At 43.5% G+C, this 27,661-nt stretch overlaps 1 protein-coding gene across 1 annotated transcript in view; it reads right to left on the bottom strand.

Moving 5' to 3' along the window:
* Positions 1–2,014: 2,014 nt before the first annotated feature.
* The window catches only part of KCTD15 (potassium channel tetramerization domain containing 15), a 164,772-nt gene continuing 139,125 nt past the window's right edge, over positions 2,015–27,661 (bottom strand). The window contains exons 4-5 of the mRNA XM_078671503.1: positions 15,698–16,003; positions 2,015–2,688 (exon numbers count right to left, since the gene is read on the bottom strand). Coding sequence (XP_078527629.1) covers positions 2,530–2,688; positions 15,698–16,003 — 465 coding nt within the window. The 3' untranslated portion in view covers positions 2,015–2,529. The remainder of the gene's footprint in view (positions 2,689–15,697; positions 16,004–27,661) is intronic.

Genomic DNA, 27,661 nt, shown 5'->3' with positions numbered 1-27,661 from the left:
CTCTGGAAAGTTTATCACTGTGTGAGTGAAGAGGCAGGGTCTCAGACAGGGTGAGGCTTTCGGACCATCGAAGACATGAAGGTAGGCCCTGGTGAGAGATCAAGGCTTTAAGCCCAGCATTGTCTAAGGAGACACTTCTCTCCACAAACAGCAAACAAAAGGCTTTTGAAGCCATCTACTCTGCCTCAGGAAAGTTGTAAAAATGCTAATGGGTTAATCTATCCCTACAGAGCCTTCAAACACAAGCTGAACATCTAGTTGTGTGGGGGGTTCCAGCTCACAATGCACTCACCGCGTGGTATCTGCTCTTCACCAGATGACCGTGTGAAGAGAGCCTATATTGCGGGTAGACCATGTCATTTGCCAGGTCTGTTTTTGAATATTGTGGACTGCTGCCTTGTTCTTTTTTCATATGTCTGATAGAGGCAATGCAGGTTTGTTCCAAAAGTAAACCGTCGAACATATATCTGAAAACGTGCAATGAGTTGAAAGTTCGTGAGTTTTAAGGGCAGGCCACTGTGAATTATGTACACATGTATCTGGCATGTTTGATAATGTTTACTCTCTAATACATTTCTGAATATCACTTCCCTGGATACTGAAAGAGAAATAAAATTAAACAGTCAGTGAGATGAATTGGGAAACATAGTCACATGTTTTTTCCCCTTTAAATTTGAGAACAAATCGTAGATGTATTTAGACTGTTTTATTTATTTCCTTGCAGTGGGGAAGTTAAATGGAGCATTAGATACGTGCAGAATAAGGTCACATCAGAGATGATGGAAGGGCATAATGCTCTCTTGGGCTGTATAATATGAACATCCTTCCAGAGGTTTATCTTTATGCTATCTCCAATTAGATTCAAACTTGGAAAAATATGCTGGGGAACAGTATTGAAAGAAGAGGGAATGTTTGGCAAGCCACTAGACAGGAGCAGGAACTGGAGGTTACTGCTCCATTTCTTTAAAAGTGGTTCAAGAATGTGACCTGCTTGTCGGGGGACAAGAGTCATTTGTAGTTCATAGCAAGAGGATATCACCAGCAGAAATATGATGATATGCTACTACTGAGCACATCACAGGTTAGACCTAATTTAGAGAATGTTGTCTAGTTATGCAGGCCACATTGTCAATCGTAGATTTAAAATATACTAAAGTGGGCTTCCACCTTGGTCATACACAATTCTCAACAGATGCTCAAGTCTTTATACAAGTACACCCTTACAAAACTGGGGAAACAAGGTAGAGGAAATCCAGGAACTTGAGGGAAACAACACAGTGCGAGAGGCAATTTTTTTTGAGTGGTGTGCCCGTGAGATCAAGTAGAAGTGGAAGTGCTAGTCTAACATTATAATGTGTTGTTAAAAGAAGAACAGTGAACGCACATGACCAGCCAGCAGAGAGGAAGAAACAGTGAAGGGATTTATGAGAGAAGAGATAGAAACAAAGACATGGGGAAAGAATTGTCCGGAAATCTGACAGGATCCGTAGTGTCACTAGGAATTAAGTAAACTGACTTGTTTGATTGGATCAGAGGACCTTCTCTGTCAAGATGTGTGCTGAAACAGAATGTTTCTGACTAAATAGTTTGAATTGTACATTAAGGAAAGAAAATTAGTTTGTTTGAAATGTTGATACCACCATGCACAGAAAGAAGTTGTCTAATTTATGAGAACACTAATAAGTCAATTCACAACACAAATTTGTATTGTCACACTATTTCTTCACATTTCTTATCATTGGCACCAACTTAAAGTAAGATTCAAGATGAAATCAAAATGTTATCTGATGGCACATCTGTGGTGTCAATGTTGTTCTTCCTCTCCAGTGGGTGATGGCAGATCTTTACTAACTTTTGTTTACATAGATCCCTGTGATCCTAAATTGAAAGATCTTATTCTCTTGTGGTTACTGAGTACCTGATAAATAAGCATTGGTCCTTTTTATTGTACAGTATGTACACATTTATTTCAATTCTAAGTATAGAAAAATAATCACTTTTATAGCAGGGGTAAGGATACAGTCATGTAGGTGAGTATTATATAACTCAGATGTGTAAGAAAACATCTGATATGAGGGGTGTGCGGAAAACAGGCTTCAGGCGCTGTTGTGAGTAGATTCACCTTCATTACATTAGCTCCTTTTGCAAGGGTGTAATAATAGCATTCAGTGGGGCTGTCAACAAAACTATCACGTTTGTTTCTTCAGCTGACATACTTGTTCCGCTTCGATTGGTTTCTGTGTCGGAGTCCATTCAGGAGCCACTAGTTTACATAGCTTAGCTTTGACGCAACAGCTGCTCTGTCCAAGTGTATTTCCGCACAGTCCGGCATGGTGAGCAAGCTTCGCAACAACATTAAAATGAACAATGTTTCCAAATGTGCTTCATGGCAATGCGACAGGTAGTTTTAGGATACCGCAAACTGGTAAGGTAGTCACAAGTTGCTTGCTAATACTGTTTTGCAAATCCTTTGTTTCACGTAAAGGACTAATGAACACTTCCATTGCTGCAAAGGTGTCCAATGGTAACTCAGTCAAGAGGTTCTTGCTTTATCCTGAGTGATGATGGAATCTGTAGTACTCGTCTGTCCTCCCGGCACAGGACGTACTCGCTGAACTGTGAGGAGTCCACACCGCCGCCGCAAGATGCCACCACGTTAAATCCCTTTTGAAACAACCGTTCAAGAACCTGTGAATTCAGAAATGTTAGAAGAAAGTTATGCAACTTCCGAACTTAACAACAAACAATGCATTCTACATAAACCTATAATGCATTAACAACCTCTCGGATAAAATTCTGCAAATGCAGCTTTGCAACAGAATGTACCAATGTAACCACCTCTTTGATAGATCCGTGAGATACATTCACTTAGCTCCAGAAACGTAAAAAACCCTGAACTCAGAAAAATAGATCTATGGTAAATAATATTCATATTATTTTGCCATTTTAAACAATGAACAGGCAATATTGTGGTTTTTCTTTCAGTGTTCGTTACAAATTTAGTTGTAAACCTTAACACACACACATTACTTTTGCAGCCTGAACAGCTTCCTGCGGATTCAATGGATGTCTGGGTCCAACTGTTTAAGACTATGCCTTTTTGCCCAGGATAAACATGATGAATTTTGAAGTTCCAAAGTATATACGCACACCCTGAGACCCCAGTCTCACCTAATGAGCCCATTTATTTCCACCTATTTTTCTGTGCTATTAAGAATGTGTTCTTGCCAGCTCTCAAAGTGTTGACCATGCTAGTTTTGCCAGCTTCTCACACTTGTGACCTGCATTGTGTAAAGGTTTTGTTGGGTGACTGGGCCCTCCGCATTCAATTCTTAGTAGTCTACTCAGTGAGCCTCTTTCTTGAACCGCCTTTGCAATAGAGAGTTACATTCAGATCACAGTTGTCTCAGGGGTGCTGGGACCTGATTGCATGGAAGCAATCAAAAGTAGGTACAACAGTTTTGATAATAGTAATGTGACTGATCAGTAGAATTGGTATGGCCAGAAAATTGCACTAAATAGGTTCCGAGATGTTTGGCTGGACAAAGGTATTGGCTGATGGAAAGCTCAAGCAATTTTTCTGTTTGCAGTGTTACATACTCAAGATGCCCATGCTGCCTAACGCTGGCTACCAAGTCGAGGTGCCCAATGTGCCTAAAATTACAAGACCTCTACTTACCAGCTTAGCCCCATAATACGGGAATAAGTCTCAAGTTAAGGTACATGCCTAACATCAGCAGATATATTTTATCTGGTGTCATGCTACCCAAAGGGATCTCAGAGTGCACTTGAGACCAAGACAAAAAGTTTCTTTCCATTCCTAGAGAACACGTCAAAGTTGGACTCTGAACCTTAAAATATTGTTGCATACCCAGAGTTGGCTACTGATGATCTTTTCTAAAATGGCTTATCGTGGTTTATTATCAAATATAGTCATCGTTGATTAACTGAATCACCTATACCTGTGAAGTCAGTTGTCAAGTATCAGGAAAAAAAAGGCGGCGTAAACATTTACCAAGCAACCTATTGCCGACTACCCATATAACCTTATCCATTTGGTTAGCCCTAGGTTCAGATCATCCATGGACATACTGGCCAAACTAGTCTTCAGCATGGAGACTTCACCTGGCTCACCTTAGCGTGTTTTGGTGCAGGCTTCCTGGATAAACTAGTGCCTCGCATATTAACGGAGGAAGAAGCGGGGGTCAATATTTCCTAGGCCACACTCTCTTTGAGGGTCACACATTTGTGATGCAACATAGTTATTTATAGATTTAAAAGCAAAGCTGGTCTCTTTGATAATGATGACATAGCTAACATGGCTAATACCACCAGATTGCACAAGATACTGTATCTGCTATGTTTTCTGAGCCCTACAAGACACATTTTTAAGCTCTGAAACAGGTCCTCCTCCGGGGAAAAGCCCTGCGTCAGTTTGATGGCCTGGGTGCCACAAAAGTATCCAAAGTGTCTGCGGCAGGGCACTGAAACATCCTCCACTAAATTCTCATATACATATCTTTAAAAAATAGTTTCACCATATGAATATATTTGAGGTATGGGCTTCTAGTGAGATTACCCGAATGATCCAGACCAACTGTGATTCTCAGTAAGTATTACCTACAAAATAGGGTCATGTTAGATTATTTTGGCCCAATCCTGTTCCCTTGCAGTCTTAATTATAGCTATTCACCTTCCACCCACTTCTGTATAAACAAGCACTCCAAATTGATTGGACTGGATCCACATTCAGTTATGTGGCCTGGATTCTATGAGCCAGGTCTCAATAATTAAAACACGTCCAAACTTGATGTCAGACCATTGTTGAGAACCTGAGTTATTGGACTTCATTCCAGGCTCAGCCATGGGTGTCACCAGCTTCAGACCTTCAGCAAATAACCCCTACAGCTATTATTCATTTGACTCCAGTGCAGCCAGCCATCATGGTGCCTGCTTGGTTAGCATTCAGTATTCTCCTTCACCCCATCAAAGTTTGGTCTGTATGAACCCATGTGGACCTCAACTCCTGACTGAACTTTATGGATGTAGTTGATGATTGCATTTTCCTGATCACGTGAACACCTACCTAAAATGTAGTTCGCTTCTGTGCTAGAACTTTTGGACCATCATTTTTTATGTATTTTTAATTTTTCACTTTTAAACTCTTGGGTGCGTATTTACTTAACTATGACTCAACACAAGGAAAGTTGCTGCTTTTGTCAATTCCGAGAGAGCAGAAATGCGTCATATCAACTAGTATACGGCGCAGTTCTGCTCTTGTAATGGCTGTCTAGCGTTAATGCAGGCACTCTTGCGCCAAATAGTAAGGGTGGCTGCCTTGTGGTCAGAATAGAAATTGTGCATGAAGGGGTACCTTCCTGCAAAAACAACTATTCTTAGAGGTGTTATTCCTCTTTGTATGTGTGCTGCAGAATGAAGCACACTTGCAAAGAGGAAGCAACAAGGAGAAATAAAGATATTTTTCCTCGTTACGCCAGCCTCGGGTAGGCACACCATTTTGGTGCAAAACCGTGTTTATTGACTTTAGTAAGTATGGGCTTGCTTCTGAATACATGGTTGGATGCCCCACCCATGTAATGCCTACCCCATGCAAGGTAACACATCGCAGCGCAAATCAGGCTTTGCATGACTTTGCAAATACTAAAATAGATTTTGTGTCAGGGTTACATTAAAAAAGTGACGCAACCCTGATGCAAAAATCTTAGTAAATCTGACCCTGCATTTCTTTTTCATATATCTGAAAAAAAGAGAGAAACTGCACAGTTACAAAGGTCAGACCTGCTTTGCTTAGGAGTGTTACTTTAATTTCTCGTTTCAGCACAAACTGATAATCATAATCTCAAACTACCTTCTAGAACACATACATTTTAAACTAAAATATTTTACAGCGACACTGGTGGATTTAAGTGCTTCATCCAGAATGCCCTCAACCTAAAATGGGAACTGTGTAGAGTTACTCTTTCTGCCCTGGAGGCTTGTGCTCAGTCCAGTATCTTGCATCCACTTGGAGTGTTACATCAACTTCGCAAGATTCTGAAACACAGGGACAATACATATATACTGTGCCTACCTGCCTTGGGATATCCTTGCCTGCCGCCATTTTACAGCAGGCCACGATTTTTGGCTTAATAAATTGGGATACTATATAACTCGCAGTTCCACAACCTTACACAGTAGCGTTACAATGTACATAAAAAATAATGCTGACGCTCTGCTTCAAGTGATATGGTAGTCCAATTAGCTCTAAAGACTACTGCTTTATTTGTTTCGAAGTCAGGCCAAAGGAGAAAAAATTGCTTTCAAAAGAATATTCCAGAATTTGGCAATGCACGTTTTGAACTCGTATGAGAGGAAAGTCTAATTAGACATGAAAGCACAGCTGATGGAGGGCTGGAACACCCCTCGTTGTGCTGCTGAATTACGGCAGCGAGGCGCGCGCTCTGCAAACACAGCGCATACCCAGCCAACTGGGATTTGGAAGAACATACACTGGCACATTTGTTTTTTTTAAACTTCAGTCTGCTTAACTCTCAACTTCTGGCAGGCATGGAGGCTTTGAGCTATGTAGGCTGGATCTCAGTGCTGGGCAAACGGTGGGCACTGCTTCTTTCCAGCACTGCTTTGGGGAGAGTCGTGAAGGAAGGGCTCGGATGCATCTGGCCGTGGTACAAAAATGGCGCGCGGAATCAAACTCGGCTGCCAAATCCCGCTGATTGTTGGCAGTAGTTGCAGCTTTCAGCGAGCAAACGCTTGCAGTGGAAAGAGCACGTTCCCAGTGATAAACTACCAAATACACAGCCCTTCACCTCGGGATTTTTCACCCCAGAACTAGGTTCTAGCAATAGCCGGGGGCGTACACAAGCATCCAGTAGGGAACTGCCACACTTCTCAAGAAAGTACTTGAAAAAAGAGATCGAAGGGTAAAAGAAAACGAATTCGTGTAAAAAAATGCAAGCGGATTCACCGGAAGTTCAAATATCTGGGGTCTCTTGCCACAAATAATGCTCCCTATCTCGCCCCCCCCGAACCTTTTGGCATTTCTCTATCCACCTCATATTACCTTCACAGTTATGCTCCTGGCAACATGTTCAGCAGCACCGTATTTCTTCCAGTGCCTTTCAAACAAACTTTAATATTTTTAAATCAGCTTATCTACAGAAGCACAGGTGTAATTACAGTGCCAAAATTCCAGAACGCAGGTTGGTATCCGCCTGAGGTACCCGTGAGTAAGCTTTACTAGGTGACAAAATGCAGATTACATTTCTTGCCTATCAAATTGGCCGATTTAAGGGTACCCTTTATAATTCTGGGCCAAATCTATAAATCATGTTTTCATTCTGTAGGGACAGGGAGACTATGGTCTATAAGAAAGCCACAGAAGATTCCTGGAGGGAAGAAAGTTAGCAAGTGATAGACACTTTCTAGTTATCTCAGCAGATCAATGGTAAATCCAGGGCTCGGGTCGGGGTACCACGCAGGTCGACGGCGTCCCCCCACTTATTTTACCTGGTGGACACCGTCCCCCCTGTCCAAAAGATGGAGCCGGTACCAGAGTCTGCACCTGCGCGCGAATGATAGCCTTTCAAATGCACCCGAGGCTCAGACTAATCTCCCCTTCCACCTCGAGCCCTCCCCTTGCCAGCCTTTCTCAGAGCACAGCCGAGGCGCCAAGGCTTCATGGAGCTCTGCTGTCAACACGCTGAGCATGTCACTTCCAGGGACCCCGACCGATGCCCGTAGTGCCTACGGCCCGAGTCTGTAATAACCGTGTAATCCGAGGAATGGGTCCTGTGGGGGAACATCCATGACAACGCGGTCAAAACACCGCACTGCCATTACCACGCATCTTTTACAACGCAAGTCGTTACCACGACTTGCGCTGGAGGGCGCTCTAGACTAAGGAATAGTAGATTTACTATTCCAACACATTCCCTACTGTACGTAGGCTGGAGTTGGAATAGTAAATCTTACTATTCCTAAGTCCAGCACCCTACAGCACAAGTCGTGGTAACTACTTGCATTGTAAAAGATGCGTTGTGATGTACCGCGATCTAAAAGATCGCGTTGTAACATCATACAACCGTTCCTGTGTATGGTGTGTTCTTGTGTGTTGAGTGACTGCCACTTATTGCAGTATTATACCTCTACTTGTATCTTGTATGTATTCATGCATTTCAGACGGAGACCGGCAAATTTTGTGACGTCACTTCCTGTTGTGACGTCACTTCCGGTGACACCACCTAACTTGGAGCGTCCCCCCACTTCTTTTTTTAAGACTTGTGCCCTGGGTAAATCTACCAGGATCCAAATAGTATAACAGATAAATCAAAGAATTTTATGTATTTATGTGAGTTAAAAAACACACTTTCAATCCATGAAAAACCCCGACTGATGTGTGGGAGGGGAGAGAGTGGAAATCTTTTATGGGGACCGTGGGATACGGTCTCCCTACCTATAAACAAACTTACAAAAGGTGTCGCACCACCCTGTGCTTAATAAAAAATACCCTGTGGGACTCCCGGTTTCCCTTACTAGGGTTAATCAACCAGAATTTTACTTAAATTTTTAACCATACTAGTGGTACCCAAAATAAATGGAAACCGAGGTGACCATGAGATATTTTTAATATTTACTCTCCTTGCTAGGATTAGAACATTATCCAAAGTGCTCCCTGGAAGATAATTGAGCCTAAAACAATAAAGCACACAACAGCTGACCACGGTCTTGCACCTCCATTCCACTAGTTACATATCTCAACAGTGAGGGCAACAACTCCCGGCATCTGCTGTTGAAAGATGCAAAATTGGTAAAAAGTTCACAAGAAAGGAAGGTGCACTCTGATAGGTGTCAAACATCAAACACGTTAGTAGTCCAAAAAAGTTCTTCTTTTTATTCAAGGTTGTTTGATTAAAACCGACACACAGCCAACGCGTTTCGTTCCCTAGTGCCACAGGAACTTCGTCAGGGCTAACTAGGAATGTCAGAAATTTTCGAGAGACCACACTGTTTCAAGGACTATTCACCCTAGAAGAGTAAAAGGTTGAGTTAACAGCAACAATATTTGAGCCTCTTACCCACTTCTTGCCCTCAGGTAACAACATCTTAAGAATTGACCACTGAGGTATCTTAGAAACATGTTCTGCTGGGCTAGTGTATCTATTGGTAAGCTGGCTTCGGGGTTTTAAGCAGTTGCTGAGTGGGCTAAGGCATCCCATAATCTGTGAGCATCCATCGTCTCTTACGTTAATGCTTTCAATATATTGTTCAGGTTGTAAATGCACTTGCTACAGAGATATGTTTATAATCCACATCTCACAATTTGGAATAATCATAAACCATCTGGGGAGGGCTAATCTGTCTGAAGCAAAACATTACGTGTAAATTGTTGATCACAATCACAAATTTCAGAGTAAAATGGCGCAGTCACCTAAATCGATGCTAATATTACACTGAAGTGGATCAATATCTCTGTGTCGGTAGGAGAGCAGAAATGTGTCAATGTTTTCATATTTTTGATGTGGAAAGAACATAATGAATTTCATGGCTGCTATTCCCTAATACTGCCACAAACAGCATGCAGAAATCACAAATATCTGTGGTTCCCCAGTCCTCCATGTGCATCACAAGGACAGGTCTATGAAAGTATTGAAGTGCTCAATTTACTAATGCTTTTACATCACAATTCGCTAATGAGGCCTACTTTTATTTTGGTGCCCAGGCCTATTTTCTGTCCCTGTCTAAATGAGACAAAATGCCATGGCTCACTGACGCCATTTGAACGCTCTCTCGGCAAGTGGAAATCAGCTAAGTGCACCTGGTGACAAACATGTACTATAGCACAAAATAGATGCAACAATTTTACTACAAGGGCCTTTCATTAAAAAAAAAGCATCACAGTTGTTGAGCATATCACAACATTTGTGGAAGATGCAGAATTGTCTGTTTTGCAAAGAAAGAAGAATCACAACCCAAAGGCTAATTTTAAACCCGAGTATGTGTTGTCAGGTACCTACCTTAGCACTGTATGAATCTTTGCTAACTTGTGGTACAGCTTTTGAAGTCTGTGCCAGCAAGTTTTATTTTTATTTTTAAATTTAGAACTAACACAGAACATGCTAAATAAACCCTGTGCAAATCTGTTCCATGTTCAACCTTTCAAGTAGGACTATCCACAGATGTGGACAGTGGGTGGAATGTGCAAACAAAGGTCTATTTGAGGGCGTGGAATTTGACGCAGCCCCCCTTCCTGCACACTCCACACACTTTGACATCAGTTATGTCACCACATTTGAAAGGTTGCTTTCTAACCCTTTCAATGCCGCGCATGCCCAGTTAACCGCTTTGACTTTAGCTCTTTCATTTTCAATTCCGTGTCAAAGATCAGAGTGTGAAACTTTTTGTGTTTAAAATAATCTGGGGGAGTTTTATACAACATTTTGAATGAAGTGCAGGGATCAATGTTTTTTTTTAAGTCCACACCGCAGGCACCATCATTTAATTATGAGAGAGACATAAATAATGCATTTTTCAGTGTTGCCTCCTTCTACAAAAAGGCATGAACAGGCTTTTTGTGTGTAGTTTTAGAACTCTTTCCATAACGCGCCTCGGGCTGTTTAGGGGGAAGGCGATAAGTTGCTTCAGGCTGCACGCTGATGAAAAAAATTAGCATTGCTGCTGTAACACCATTACGAGGCCAGCGTGACGCCAACCAACATGGAACAGAAGCCCTATTTATTATTATTGCCTTTGAAACAAACAGCAAACCTAACGTACCGGAAAGAAAATGCCGAGCCACCGCCCCCACCTCTGGTGTCCTTATTTCCACCCTTTAGAGCACATGTTCTTGTAAGTACAGTATTGCAAATAGTGAACTCAGCAAATACACTGATCCCCCAAACTAAAGGTTTAAACTAAAATAGAAATAGAAGAACAAAGATAGGTAAGCACGAGTTGGACATTTGGAGTCATAAAATTCACCCTGTCATATAAAAGTTGATTTACTGCAGAATATAAGTGTAGGGTGGAAAACTATTATTGTAGCGCACAAAATGAAACTTTAAAAAATATTTGTCAAAGTATTTCTATAGCACAGGCCTATAGTAACACAGTAAATGATGTCACAAAACATTGTAAATATTAGTATTTCATTATATATATCTATACTACTATTATAAAGAGAGAGCCCAAACCTTTGAGGCGGGTAAGCTCAGGAACCACAGCGCCAACCGGGACACCGCATGCAGCTTTGGAAAGGTGAGGCAAAGCAGATGGACATAGGCTATACACCAGCGCAACATATACTTTGCAAGGGACAAAGCACGTTGCGGGACAAAGTAGTCCGCTGGAAGTAGCACTGGCTCTGAGGAGCATACGCCGCCTGCAGCGTGGGAATAGCATCTGTGCAGGGAATAGCGTCTGTGCAGGGGTGTGAGAATAGCGTACCGGCTCTGAGGAGCATACTCCGCCTGCAGCGTGGGAATAGCGTCTGTGCAGGGGTGCCAGAATAGCGTCCTATGACGTGGGCAGAGCGTCCCATGGTGTTTGCGGATAGCGTTGTAGCGTCCTATGACGTGGGCAGAGCGTCCCATGGTGTGTGCGGATAGCGTCGTATCACGTAGATGGTAACGGCATCTCCGTGCACCTGGGCACATAGTGCAGGCCAAGACGGATGAGGCGCGTGTGCACACTGTGTCATTGGGGTAAATTCGGGACACACACAGCACCGCGTACAGAGGCACCCGGGAACATTGTGCAGGCCAAAACGGGTATGGCGCGTTTCCGCACTGTGTCATTGGGGGGGATTACAGACATGCACAGCATCTGCATCAGCACAGCACAGCATCACGGTGCCGCTTTGGGACACTGTGAGGCCACACACGCTGAAAAACGGCGTCTCAGTGCACCTGGGCACATTGTGCAGGCCAAGACGGATGAGGCGTGTGTGCACACTGTGTCATTGGGGTAAATTCAGGACACACACAGCATCGCGTACAGAGGCACCCGGGAACATTGTGCAGGCCAAAACTGGTAAGGCGCGTTTCCGCACTGTGTCAATGGGGGGGATTACAGACACGCACAGCATCTGCATCAGCACAGCACAGCATCGCGGTGCCGCTTTGGGACACTGTGAGGCCACATACGCTGAACGTTGGCGCAGTCATTATTAAATGCAGAGCCTGACATTCTTTTTTATACCCGGACAACGCCGGGACGGGCTGCTAGTATATATATATATATATATGTATATATATATATATATATGTATATATATATATATATATGTGTTAAGTAGAGACGTGCACAGTGTAATAAGCTATTTAATACCTTTATAGAGCTGAAGAGGGCCATAACTTATGAGTTTAATGATGTCTCTCTTCCTTCAATAATAGTCTTGAATAGAATATTACACTCAGCTGAATTACATACAGAGGGCCTGATTCAGAGCCGGATGGGCTACTCAGGCACAAAAGCGACAGATATGCCATCTGCTGTATCACAAGTGCATTATATCCTACAGAACTTGTAAGAAGGTGGGCGGGGTATCCGTCACAAACCATTCTGTCAGTGGCATAGGGAGCCCCTTCGCCGCCTGTGGCGGTCTCTGTATTTGCCGCCCAAGGACGCATTGAAGACCGGGGCGGAGGGGGTGATGCTGAGATTCCACCAGTTGCCGCCCCTTGACGGCCGCAGTGTAGAGCGCGGGGGAGGGGGCGATTGCCACCCAAAGACGGCGGGTACGAGCGTGAGGAAGCCAAGCCACCCCCAAAACTCGTGCCGGCCGGGGCGGAAAAGCCCCCCCACCCTTTGCTACATCACTGCATTCTGTCAAATTCTAAATCGGGCCCATATTTTGTAGATTTCAAGTGCACAAAATACACACAGTGTTCTCCCACAACCCAGCACACAATGAAATGTATATCTGTTCAAATTGCCTCTACTGTAGTCATATTAACACATTTACCCCTTTCCCTGCAGTACTGTGTGAATCTGCCATTACACATATTTCTAATATCACGGTTTATTGACCCAGATGTGTTTTCACTGTCATGGCGTAACATCGATATGCCAGGGGAGCCAAACTGATTGTGCCTCAATAAAAGCTTGTTATTGGAAACAACTGTACTAATAAAGCCCTATTCAAACCTTTATTACTACAGTGCAAACGTGATGACTATAGTAGACCTCAATACTCGAGAAAACCCTGCATATTGCTTCACAGATGTCATATTACTATCATTTTGAGAAGGGAAACACGTGGTCCTATACTCAAGAGTTCTATTTAATGAGCTACAGTTTGCATGAAAAAGAGGCTGGTATTTAAACAGGAAAATACCTTTTGAAAATAGTTAAATACGGGACTACTCTGGTTCTCTCCAGTGAAAAGGTAAATAGTTTAATTATGTAGTATAAAAGTTTAGTTTTAGTGTTCATGCTTAGCTTAGAAGCACTTTGTGTCGGTATAAGTGAGAGAATTTACAACTATTGTCAGCAAGGTGCAAATAACGACGAGCGCTGATTGTAAAGAGAATGTTTTATTTACCAGGCATGAAGAAAATTCTGATTAAACAAAAAGGCGGTGCTGAAGCTTAGCAGTGTAGGCGGGGCCGCCTTTATCTAAATTCGATATTGGATTCCTTTCCACACAAAAAAATGAACCCAAGGAAGAACAACAAATTGTTCACAGACAATGTGCACCTTCTGAAACATCAAAGTAAGAGCGCTAAAATGACAGTGGAACAAAACAAAACTAAATTCAGATCTGATTGCATGTGGAATACCCTCCAGAGGCTGTAAACTAGCTTGCACCAGGAAAAAATAGGAGCACTTCAAGCTCACGTTACAAAGAACAAGTCAACCAAAGAGCTTTTCATTGTCTCAGAGAAACACTAATCCCTAACATCTGTCAAACTTTCAGGTGCATGCTAAAGATCTGTGTGACAACCTCTTGGTCATCAATGTTAAACTCAATGCCCTCAGCAGGTACATGGCCTCCACCTCCCTTTAACACAAGGAGTCCCCACCTTCAGGCCCCATTGTCATTCTCGTCACGCTAACACCAACCACTGAGGATGAGGACGAAAAAGGTAAAATCCTTACAGGCCGGAGATGTTTGTAACACCAACATTGTCAATATGGCCTACCAGGACTGCTACCACTGATCACAGGTTAATTACTTCCTTATCAGTGGTTCCATCCATCCATCAACCTATCAAGCGCACCACGATCACGCATATCATAAAGAAAACCTTTTTTGAATCAGGAGAGCCTCTCCTACTATAGACCAATTTCTGGTCTACTAATTGCGGCCAATGCCCTTGACACAGTAGTCATCTGTTAACCCTCATCTCGAAGCACACTAGCTCTTCTTTGATATCTGAAACCTTAGTGAAGATCACCGAGGTCCAGAATCAAAGCTTCTAAACATCACCAAAGAATTCCTTGGCAGCTGGGACCAAGACACCCTCTGTGTCCAGATTCTTCTGGGCCTCCATACGGAACCATCAAGCACATTCAAGTCAAACAGGGTCAATTTTTTCACAATTTACATCAATTACCTTTTGTGTTCTACAAGGTACAGCATTTTCACCACAGCCCAAAAAACATCCCAGCAACCCATTGTAAGTTTCACACTGTCTATCCCAGGTTCATCATTGGATGCAGAAAAACTGGGTAATCCTTGAATGGTGAGCAAACCAAAATCACTATTAGGCATGGCCTTGCTGAAACACCAGCACATGTCCAGGCCCTATCATGTTTGTTGAAGTACCACCTAAGCATTATCTGAGCCTCAAGTGCTCTGAGGTTACCTAGTTGGTGGCTAGTAGCTCCCAGGGAATAACAGCTGCCCCCAAGTTTATACTCAGCCAGTTCAGGATACAGGTTTTTCTTTGTTTTGTTTCGTTTCAGGGAGGGGACTCTTTATTCTTTAGTGGGGAGGGGTAAGGATTCTTGTTTAAATTTGGGCTGGAGATTAGTTTGACGATTCTACTGAAGCTTTTTCTGTTCTATTGCTAGATATGTTGACTGTTAATCATCAAGTTGTGTATGACTTAAAAATGAATCCAAGCATTTGATATAAAAACAACACTAATAAATAAAGAAAATAAGAGCAACCATTGCCATGCGTGCAGACTAACTAGCCAGAAGAAAAAACACAAGAACAAGCCCAGGCTTCCCACTGGATAAAATCCTAATTCATAAGAATGATGTCAAATCTGCAAATGGGTATTACATCGCCCCTGTCAGTAGGATTGGGCAGAGTTGTGAAGTAGGATGGCTCGCTAGCGTGCCAATACATTGAATGCTTCTTAAACTACAGGAAACAAATAGGACAGCTTTAGGTACCTTTCTTGGCTGCGGCAAATGTTTCATGTTGCTACAAGTGCAGCAGGTGGACGGGTGCCCTCCTAGGAACAACTTTCCATTCCCTGCTACTAAACCTCACCGATGCAATGTCCTGAACAGTTATCTATCACTCTGACATTCATTCGCAGTCCTTGTAGTGCTTTCTAGTATGAATCTGTAGATGCTAATTTGCTTGAATCTCATGTGTATAAACTCGATTAATAAAGAGTTGTCTATAAATAAGATATAGAAAAATAAATTATCTTGATAAGCCTTCCATTTCATTAGAGCCAGTGAAGCAAGGCCCACAATTTACTTTTACCAATCTCACCTGAACAGAGTTTAACCGGCAGTATCCGTTCAAGGGGAATCTGATTACGTGGGTCGGATCTTGGTTCCAGCCTGCATTGACCGAGTTGCACATCACATCCCCTGTCTCAGGGAAAATTTCTTCTATTAATGCTTTCTCCCCACTCAGTGCAATCCGCTCTCCAAGGTCTGGACTCACTCTCACCACCAGGCAATCACATGGCTGGAAATGTTTTCTTTGTTCTTTGTCCTGCTTCCATCGCTCTAGTTCCTTGATCATTGGCTGCAGCTGGTAGTACCTTGCTTCTTCATATAAGAGATGGAATTCCTATTGGAAAGATAACAATTACAATGAATTGACCATTTCAACAATTAGACATACACATTCCTGCTTATTGTCAACAATGGGTGCATAACATGGCGGTGACAGGCAGTAAAAGCTGCAAAACTCCCCCCTCGCCATTGGAGAAAACTTTGCCCGTCAAACTAACAATGCATTGACAGGAACCTCCATAAAAACAGAATCCAGCCAATGCTAAAGATGACTGCTGGACTGGCGGCCGTCTCAGAATTTGACAGACAGGGACTCTTTTGCGGCGATAGAGTACTTTACTCTGTCGTCCTAACGGAGTACGTCCTTGTCTGCCAAACTCTAAATCAGTATCCAGATATGTGATAGAATGCACACCATTCTTTCTTTGTGATTTAAAGTTTTTTTATATTCCTTCCGCGTGCAGACTTGATGGGATTTGTATTTCTTTTGCAGTCGTGGGTTGGGTCATATGGGTAGTTGGAATCACGGTATAGGCTGGAATGTTTTGAGGAGGGCGGAGTAGCGCTCAGGGACATTTTATGGGGGACATCATGCAGGAGTTGGTGATTGAGTATTTGTTTAGTGGAGGCAAGGGAAGCAGCTGCGGCGGGTTTACCGTCAAACACAGGATTGGGATTTTGCAGGTACACAGTAAGGCTTTTTTTGTTGGTAATTTGGAAACGATTACATTGTGGGTGTTAATTTGGTACACATCTAGGGTGAAGTGATTACACGGGGTGGAAAGTTTGCATGTTCTACCTGATGGTGAATGTGGGGGACACGTTTGGCATAATTTGACGATCGTTCTCCTACCTGGCCGCCAAGACATGGAACTCCCTCCCCGCTCACCTACGACTGACCCAGGACCATCTCACCTTCAGGAAACACCTTAAGACCTGGCTATTCGAGCAGTAGCGCCTCCCCCCCCTTTCCCTTCAGCGCCTTGAGACCCTCGCGGGTGAGTAGCGCGCTCTATAAATGTATTGATTGATTGATTGATACTTATTGGTATTGGGGCAAGGGTGATAAGCGTTGGCAAAGAATGGGTAATTTTGCAAAAAATAACGTGAGATGTATAATATGCTTGATATGGATAATTGAAGTAAACAACAAATGGTGTGCTTTAAATTTATTTACCCCTGACAAAGGACTGGCAAGTCCAAAATTCATTGGGTTATGTGAATCTGGCTACCAAGGATAAATGATGTATTCCTGCGGGCTATAGTACAAGGCCTGGATAGGCATATATATAGCATTTTTAAGCAATGGGAAAACATGATGCCTTCGATGTGGAAAATAAAGAAAAGAATAATTTGACAAACAAAGGAATAAGTGTGATTAAAATGGATTATTAAATTAAGGATGATGTCTATTGAGTACCCGTGAATGTTGCTGTGCGACTGGATATGAGGCGTAAACTCGCTCCATACTTTGTAAACTCTAAATCAGGCCATCTATTCCTATTATTAGATAGCACATCATTTTGATGAAAAACTTTTGATCGGTTTAGCTAGAAACGATTTTTATGCAGCAAATGATGGATTATGTGGCAAAATCCATAATTATGTGGAAAAAACCTGTGGCCTCAGAATTACATAATTCCAGTGGCCCTGACTATAGGAATCAAACTGCACGTTACTGATGATGCCCAAATAAAATGGAAATCAGTCTGAGGTTGGTAGTGTTCCCGTTCTAAGGGGATCAGTCCTGTCAGTTTGGGTAGGACCACAACAGAGTTGAATATTGCTTGATTCTGTCTAAAAAGCGATGGTGGGGAAAAAATAATAGGATAGATTGTGACCCAGATTAATTAAACAAATCCACCCATCACTTGTTTTCTTCACTTTTATCCTATGGCCTGCTTCGCTTGGTAGACCACAGATGAGTGGTACAGCTGGCCCCTCCTCTTTTTTAAGGGGAAAAATAACATCCTTCAACCTTGGGCGAGGCAGGGATTTTTATATTGAATTAAATTGCCTGCCATTTAGCAAGAAGGCCCAATACATAAACCCCTATGTCCCCGAGCAAGTTTTGAACAAAAAAGCTGACATTACCCCAGCTGCTGGGCAAGGTGGGGACAGTAATATAGAATATCTCAACCTTTGGCGGGGGTTAAAGGCCCTATTGTCCACAAATTGGAGGATATTTAAGATTATCCCACTTCATCTACATTACCAAGATAGGGTTCATTAAATTCCCCCACCAGCCCAAATTGCAATTGTTTCAAATAACCCCAAGGTTTGTGAACATTTGTGGTTGTTGGCCAGAATATCAGTTACAGAAATATTGAAATATTGGCTAACATAAATACCATGTCCTGAATATGGTTAACAGAATATCATCCCTTTGGCTGTTGATTTTCTAACATTAACTGCAATGGTGTCATATTTTTGTAGACAATATTTAGGATACAATATTTTTGTCATATGATATTCTGACAATGATCAACATTTGCTGTGGAATAAAAACAAAAACAGGAATCCACTTGGCCAAGTTGAAAAAGGGTTCAAGGCTGGCCTGGCTCCCAATCTCTTCATTAATGAAGGCAGGCCGTTACATTTTAACAAAGCTGTAATTTTGTTCAAAAAGTTTCATTTCTATGCTGAATTTGCAATGGGTTCTGGATACGTTTGTAGCGAGAAACAAATCTCCCCCTTTTCATCTTTAGGCACGGCAGAGGATAGAAATAAACCCCTTTTCCTTCAGCAAGTCAGAGGGAATGTACCCCCAAATCCACAAGAGCGAGGTGGTGGGGGGGAACAAGCCCTTCAGACACCTATACAGACATCATAAGCCCACAGACATGCATACTTAATCAAAAACCCACATACGTGGCATCAAGCCCACATACTCCGCACGAGGCCCCCACACACCTATCCAGTTCCAAGAAGACCTTAAAGCTAGAAACAGACACTCATTCCCACATACTCTCTACGAGGCACCCACACACCTTTCCAGTTCCAAGAAAACCTTACAGCTAGAAATAGACACCATTTGGCAGGCGTTTGTACAAGCAGGGCTGAAGGATATTGCAACAGAGCAAAGTCAAAGGCTCGAGCCAAGCAGGACATAGGTATAGAGGCCAAATCAGAGCACCAGGCATGGGTGCACTGGCTGGGCGCCTCCAACGAGGTTGTGCCAAAGGAGTTTTGGTGAGGGGTGGCCAAACATATAAAGAAAATGGAGGCTCCACCGCTTGCTATATATAAGCTCAGTTAACATCACATGAGCAAATACTATCAACATAGAAAGAACACATCAACCTTTAACATATCTTCAACCTAAAACAACAAACAATAATGTAATCCTTTACAAAAAAATAAAGATAAAAGTAAGTTAAGTTTGACTAATAACTTGGCATGGACTATGCCACAAAAATGAAAAAGATAAAAAAAACAAAAGATAAGGTTCACTCTCATCTTTTACCACCATCATAATCACTTAACTTTAACTCTCTCATATGCCGCACTTCCAATAAGATACATGTTTTACCAAACTACAGTTTCAACACAACATCATCCTCCCCGGCTATGTTCGCCGTGGAAGAACCCTTTCAGCGGATTGATACAGGTAGTAGCCAGTAGCATAACTGAAAGGCTAAAATACACCTCTTAGAGACAAATGAAACTTTCTGATAGCAATGACTTAAGGAGGCGGACTCAAAACAACTAATGGGTAAATGGGACTGACTCATAGTCATTCCCTGTTCATGACAGTAAGGCTTGGTAATCACCAGACCTATAAAGAGTTAGAGCCTCTGGAATTATATGTAATGCACATCCTGATCTTTGCTTCTAAGCGAGCCTGGCTTGTAACTTGCACTTTTTAAAATCTGGGCAGTGTTTTAGAACTTCAAGAGACTGTAAAAGGTTTTGTGAAGCATGTTGTAAGGCAGTATTCATGAAATTAAATAAATATTGGTATCAACTAAACGATAAATGCTTTATTCCACATTTTCCCACTCTCTGATGCATTTCCCAAATATGTGATTCGGCCCAGTTTAGTGGTCTTAAGTTGTATTAAGGCCAATTCTGCAGTGACTTACAAAAACACACAGTGAGAGATATACTAACATTTTGATCTGGGTTTTGGTCACAAAAAGTTACAGAAACCGATGCAAAATGTTTATTTGTGAATTACAAAAACAGATTTTTTGCTGCAAAAATGCTTGAAAGTAAGGCAAAGCTGGGTGAGGAGATTGGTGCCCCAATATACTAAGAGGATACAACCTGACATGGTGCTCCTACAGGAAACCCATATTTTGGGGACACAGTGCAGGTTCCTGGGAAGAGGTGCCTCACTGTTCTGGCCCATAAGGGTTATACCTCAGGGTCCCTGAGTGTTGGCATTTTAATCCAGAAGAACCCTCCCTTCCAGGTGGTCCAGCGCTGGATAGATTCTTCTCTCAGATATGTGGGGGTACAAGGGCTATGGGGATGAACAGATGTTACTTTGCTTAGCGTATACATGCCACCTGGCTACAGGCCCCCATGATAACGAAACTCTGCTAAATTCTGTTGGAAACAAACTCCCCTGTGCACATTCTTGGAGAGTATTTTAATGATGTAATGGCTATACAGCCGGATCTGACCGGGACACCTATCCTGACTACCTCGCTTTCACGCTTTGTCACTACCCTTGGCCTCGCAGACTGTTCCGCAGGGCACAACCCACTGACAGGAGATACTCGTACTGTTCTGCGGCCCACAGGGTGTTTTCGCACTTACATTATATCTTTGTACCGTTGGGAGAAGTGGGGGGTATACTTCAGGCAGAATACATGGCAAGGGACCTCTCTGATCACTTCCACCAACTAGTGAAGACGGGTAGACCAGACCCCAGGGATGGTATGGGGTGAAGACTTAATGCATGGGACTTGCAAGATCTGGAGGTGGACACAGGGCTATAAATGAACTGCAAGCTTTACTTTCAAGAGAACGAGGCTCAGTAAATTCCACAGTGACACTGTGGGAGGCCTACAAGGTGGTCCTGCGGGACAGGGCCCGAAACCTGGTTGCCCAAAAGAGAAGGAGAAAGGTGGGAGCCCTAGAGCACAGACTCCTGGAACTTGAAGGAGATCCAGGTCCGGAGAAGGAGCCCCCTAGACGTAGACAGTTGGAACTCCTGAGAGCCGAGTACCGTGCTCTGGTGCACAGTGGGGCATGGAAACAAATGCTGGCTATGCTCCACAGGCTGTATGACACTGATAATAAAGCCAGAAAGCTTCTGCCGTGGCTGGGTAGGAAAGAAGTGGTGGCCAAATGGGTTTCGTGGATAGTCAGGCTGGAGGGAAACTGTTTTGAGATGGATGATTCTATTACACAGGCCTTCTCCCACTATTACGAGGAGTTCTATAAAGCTAAACCCCGTCATGATGCACCACATATTTCTCATTACTTGGGGTTTGTTTCTACCCCTGTGTTGGATGCCTAGGTGCGTGAGGCGCGAGAAGCAGAAGTTGCATTGGCGGAGGTCCAGGCCGCTGTAATGAAGTTACGATCCAACAAAACGTCGGGTCCCAACAGACTTCTGGGGGAATGTTTCAAGTGATATATAGGGTTACATGGACCTCATATACTCAATATGTTTTTAGAGGCCGGTAGCAGGGCATTCTGTTACCAGACCTTTGGCGGGCAGTTATAGTGGTGATACATCAGGAGGGTAATCCCATAGAGCACTGTGATTCTTATTGCCAGATTTCGTTACTAATATCAAAGTCAAAATCTTCGCTACAATCCCTGCCACAAGACTACTGCCAGCTTCATGCCCGGTAGGTCCACCCATTATAATTTACGCCGGGCAAATAACTGGCTGAATGAAGTCTGCAACAGGCCAGAAGCCCATGTTCTCCTCGTACTGGACGCGAAGAAGGAGTTTGACACAGTGCACTAGCCCTTCTTAGAAAAAAACCTTGATAAAGTTTGGCTTTGCCCCCAATATCACAAGTGGGTGGGGATGCTTTATCAGTCAACTCAATGTAAAGGAGCCCTCTGACTGCCCAATTTTGCCGAGGTACGAGGGAGGGCTACCCCTTGTTCCCCCTCCTGTTCACCCTCACAATAGAATCGTTGGCTTGCGTTGTGTTGTACTATACCACCCTGAGGTCTCCAACTCGCAGGAGTGGAGGGGATAAAGAGAAACTCTTCCTATATACGGATCACATCTTCTTAAATGTGACTGAACTGCTGACGACCCTCCCTCTGATGTTTCCCTGTTTGAGGAATATGGCAATCACTCTGGTTATCGGATTAATTGGGGCAAGTCAGTACTTTACCTTCCAATGGGCAGGATGGACGGGGAGGGATGTCCCTCCTCCCCCGTAGCCTGCCCCGAGCAGAGGATGGCTTCAGGTATTTAGGTATTTTTAAGACACTGCAGAGAGATCTCTGCTTCAAGCAGAACCTGGGACGGTTGGCATGTGCATGTTGAGAAGACATGGAAAGGTGGAGAGGACTGCCCCTCACTCTTATGGGGCCCTTAGGAGTGTTCAAGATGACCTCCTTCCCAAAGCTGCTATATGTTCTGCAGGACACATACTATCGGATCCCCCAAAGATCATCACTGGCTTACCTGTGGGATGGAAAAGACCCCATAACTGCCCTGAAAATGCTGCAGTGTAATCCCTGCAACGGGGGTCTGGCCCTTACGGACCTGGGCAACTCATTTGACTACTATAAATGACTGGTTGTTTGCCCCACAGAATCATTCCACCATTAAGCTTGAGGGGGCACAGTGGGAGAAACAAACTTGCCTACATTATCTATACAGGGGCAAGGAGACGCAGAGACTCCTCCTGGCCTCGCAAAGGACCAAAGCGCCTTGGGAGAGAGGGGGGGGGGAGGAGGGGTGACAATGAAACGCATGGCCGGCACTGCAGACCCTAGAGGGAAACACACCTTATGGGAGGGGACCTGGCTTCTGGAAATATGGAAACAATGGGGTTTGAGGCCTGGGATCTCCTTAGGATCTCAAAGGTAGGCGATCTACTAGAGGGAGGGGACTTAATGCCATTCATCTCACTGGAACGCAAATAGGGGATGAACGTCAATCAATTTGTGAAATATGCGCAGGTAAGCATGCTTGGCAGGCTGAGCAGCTACCCAGGGAGGGTATACCTGCATCTGCCCCAGTGGAAGGGCAGCTGCTAACCGGGGAGTTGGAAAAGGGTGCCGTCTCCCTAACTTATAAAACCTTCAATATATGCCCAACACTCTTAGTTGGCTGCAAGAAAAATGGGTGGACGATATATGAGATCTGAATGACATATACTGGGAGGCGGCCCTATTGCACCCACTAGAGATGGCAATAAAATTGAGACTCCGCCTGATACAATTTAAGTTCCTTCATAGGGTTTATTATGACAGGAGACAACTGCATTCCATGCGGGAAACATGAGACCCACATTGTTTGAGGTGCCACGTTGGGGCTCGACCCTTTTTTCAAACAGTCTGGGGCTGTCCAGTGATCCAAACCTATTGGGAAGTAGTGATTGAGGAGCATGGCAAGGTTCTCACACACTCGATCCCGCTGGATCCCTAATGATGATTTGCCAAGGGCAAAATTGCTGTTCTGCGGTCTAGGACTAGTGGCGGCTAATAGAGATGTAGCCTGCTACTGGGGGTGTGGGAGACAGCCCAGCGCTCCTTGAGTAAAAAAGGGGCATGGGCATGTACATGGTGGCAGTAAAAGACACATAAACCAGCAGGGCCTGCTCCTGTAAGTTTTGTAAGATATGGGGGTGGATGGATGCACTACTACTTCCTGGAGCAGCCGGGAAAGAGGAAGTCGGAGCCAACATGGGTTGTAGGGAGGTTGTGGATCTGGGACGGTGTATACTGTTGTCATTGAATGTATGCTTTCTTGCTCTTTTACAACTTTATCGGCTGATGGATGCCTGGGAAGTGTGAAGGGGTTATGGGGGTGAGGGGTTACCGAATTGTGTTATATCATTATTCACATTGTTCTCTTTGTTGCACTGGGGCCATATGCCTGATATCCTGTGTGATGTTCTTTTTTCACTGCACCCAATGCAAAATCCAATAAAAAAATGTTTTTAAGGAAAGTAAAAGTACTTTGCATCAAGGAGGCTTTACACGGGTGGTACATTGCCGTTTCCCATGCAACCACCCATAGTTTCCGAAGCACAACCGTTTCCATTACCAATTATAGACAAGGCTTTGTGGCAATAATAACAACTCTTTGAGAAGGTGTTAAAAAGGAGAAACGTTTGTATTTATCTAAACGTTTCTGACTTGCATCTGTGCTACACTGTACAGCACACTTCTAAAGTGGGAAAAGTTTTTCAATTTGTCTAGGAATAGTATTTTGCACTGAAATGGCATCCATCCAGTACAGAACCTATGCTACAAATAATGCCTACATATTTGCACCATTGTGCAAAGGTGTGTTCTTGGCTCTAGACAGCACTAGGGAGAGAGCAGGCCAGTACCCTATGTTAGTAGATATGAAACGTTCTTCTTCTCTCCCTCATTGCAACACACCAACGTTGGTTGCTGAATGCATTGCATGTGTTTTTAGTAAATCTAAGTGGATTGCTAGAACTCACCACCCACCCTGGGGTAGGCTAGGGCCCGGGGCAGAGCAAAACATCCTACAATTTGGCCTTCTGGGCTCGGAGACCGGCAGGCGGGGAAGTGTAGGTGTGCATGCAAGCACATCCCCTTGATGAATGTGTGACTACAGGGAATTGCCTCCCGAATCTGGACAGTAGAAATCTAAACCACCTTAAAGCTAGGGTGCCTATCAACAAAAAAAAAAGAGAACAGGCAATGTATGAGAGCCTTAGGCCTCATGATAACTAAGTGGCACAAATGAGTAGATAGGCAGGGATTATAGAAGCCCTGACAAAGGCCCAGATGGGCTTTCTGAACAGCCGAAACAAGTTGGCATAAGTAGTCGGATAGATGAGTTATTGTATCTTATCTGACACCCAAGATATATGGTGTTTTGATCATATCCGAGGTACCCAGTAGTAAAGAATATTCTCTGGGGTATACATTAAGATATTTTTAAACACATATGGATTCATGCTATAATCCAGCATTCACTTATCTAAAAACTCCCAGCAATGGTTGAGTCCACCATGGTGGTATTTTCCTACCAAGGTGTAGGAAATTGCCTATGATGAAGCATGTCACAATATGTTGTGGGTGTGATGATTTCTCCAAAATTGTTTAGGATTCCTGTAGGGTATCCCAAGAAGAACCCTTTTTTGCCCATTGATCTCTTAACCAATGCACCTCAAGGATTTAAACTGAATCTTCCTTCCAACATCCTGAAGCTGCTAAATTAATCCCCTTTCCTACCAGCATTGTTCAACCTCTTAAAATATGCAGGAGTACCTGCCTGCTATAGATTCCTGCTGCCGAGCCTAATGACCTCACCAACGTAACTAACCTTTAATATGCCATGCAAGACAAGATATTGTAAAGTTCATAGGTGAGTGCTGGAGTATGCTGAATCTGATAACTTAATCTACAAAAAGGGAACACGTTGATCTACTCGAACACATACTGTTATTTCCCCTGGTCAATTCTAGCAAGAGAACCCACACACATGCTACAGTACCTTTTAAGTGTGAAAGCTGGAAGCTCTTAAGTTTGCATGAGCATTGTTATTAATGATGACCACATTTTGCTGTACTAAATGTGATACAGTTTAAAGAATAAATAATATGCTGCTTAACTATCATTCCGCTTCCAGTTCTATATCAGGTAAACATGATCCATACAAGCAACCAACCACAAGGGCGATTCCAACAACTTCGACAAGTTCCATATAGCCTTAACTTATCCTCTGCTTGCATTGAGATCGTGGCTAGGTGGATAAACAGATTCTGCTGAAATGGCTGGGAAAAGGAATGAGATTGGCTTGAACTTCACAAGACCGGATCAAATGGTCCTTTCATACCATAATGAACAGATTTTTGAAAGTACATTTTAAATAATGTGAAATATAATCTTATACGGAATGCAGATTTGATGATTGATTATGAGGAGAGATAAATGATGTTTGCTGTTCTGCTCACTTATCCTTCTTGTTCAAGGTGCAGCAGTTTCATGATTAGTGGTTCATGAACTGACCTCCCCAGAAGTCAACAACGACTTCACAAAAAAAACAACTTAAGTTGTAAGGCTAGAATCAGCAACATTGTTTTTCACAGCTGTCAGTCCTGGGTGAGGCAGATCCTTGGGTCTAAGGTAAGAAGGAAACCTGTGACATATGGTCTCCTGTGCAGGGCCATTTACATCCCAATATAAATTACAGGCCCCAAACACCCTAGAGCACCAGATTAAGACTTGCATATACAATGTGACCAAGCAGTTTTTGCACCATTCTTGCACACATTATTTTCATATTTTTTTATATGTTGCATGGAAATTTCCACCAGCGTAAAGTTGGTGGGACAGACCTGGGAAAATAGTAGGAAGGTCAAGTGTAGTTGAATAACTTCTCTATGCGAGTGCTAGATATGGGGCAAACACCATTTGCGCCAGATTTCATACTACGGTACAAAAGGGGGTGGTGAGGGGTGGTGATGGACAGAGCATCTGAGCCAATCAAACACTCACACCCAGTCAACAGATCTGGGTTTAATCCATCACCGTTCTTTAGCCCACTCTGCCACCCCAGTTCAGACATGGCAATATGCAAATTAGTCTGACCCTGTGCCTCATGGGAACAGTCCTGCCCGAACTGCCAAGCCATGCCTTCCCTGGACCGGAAACAAGCTTCCTAGGACCGGTTTCTGGCATTACAGCCGTCTTCAGCCAGGCTTGCTTAAATCTAGTGGCAAAGTGAGCAAGGGACTCACGTCTGAGCATACCCTGCCAAATTATGGTGAACAAATCGGTACAAAAGAGGGTGGTGATGGACGGAGCATCTGAACCAATCGAACACTCACACCCAGTCAACAGATCTGGGTTTAATCCATCACCGTTCTTTAGCCCACTCTGCCACCCCAGCTCAGACATGGCCATATGCAAATCAGTCTGACCCTGTGCCTCATGGGAACAGTCCTGTTTCATACAACAACGTGGGTCGGCAAGACCCTGGTAAAATCTGCACATCAATTCACAATAGTACTTCAGAGAGTTCTATAAGGAGGTTTGTCAAGGCTAATGTTCTATCTGAATGTGGGAGGATACTGCTTTGAGCGCAAGCACAACATGAGACAACCAGACATTCTGACTTGAAAGAAGAAGCACGCATCTAATGGTCCCACTGGGTAGAAATTATGCCAAGGAAAGCTAGAGTTGAGCTAAGTGGCACCTGCCAAGATTTTACAAATTACACCTGCTCAGTTCGCACATTGTATATTGTGCGGACACTGCTTCAGGGGTCTTATAGTCAACAGGCCTGTGACGCTGAATAGTAGATTGCCTCTATAGGACTATAACCCCCAGCAAGATTCCCACAGAAGTTTAAATGTTTGGGCTAAGCAGGGTGCAGTGCAGCCTTATCGCCCTGCAGCAACAAGTGCTTACTTGCCTCCAGTAAGTAAGCGCAAGTGAGGTGAATATGGAGAACAATCAAGCTTCCAAGGGCAGATCTATGAACTATATCAGTATGTTTTATTGCATCTGATAAGATGTAGGCCAATGTTCCTTCTTTTAAGGACACCCACTTAGATTAACATGTAAAAGGAAGCCT

Source organism: Lissotriton helveticus, chromosome 12 (genome assembly GCF_964261635.1).
Source record: "Lissotriton helveticus chromosome 12, aLisHel1.1, whole genome shotgun sequence".
NCBI lineage: Eukaryota > Metazoa > Chordata > Amphibia > Caudata > Salamandridae > Lissotriton > Lissotriton helveticus.
The sequence above is the reverse complement of the archived record's forward strand: the minus strand, read 5'-3'. Positions and strand labels throughout refer to the sequence as shown.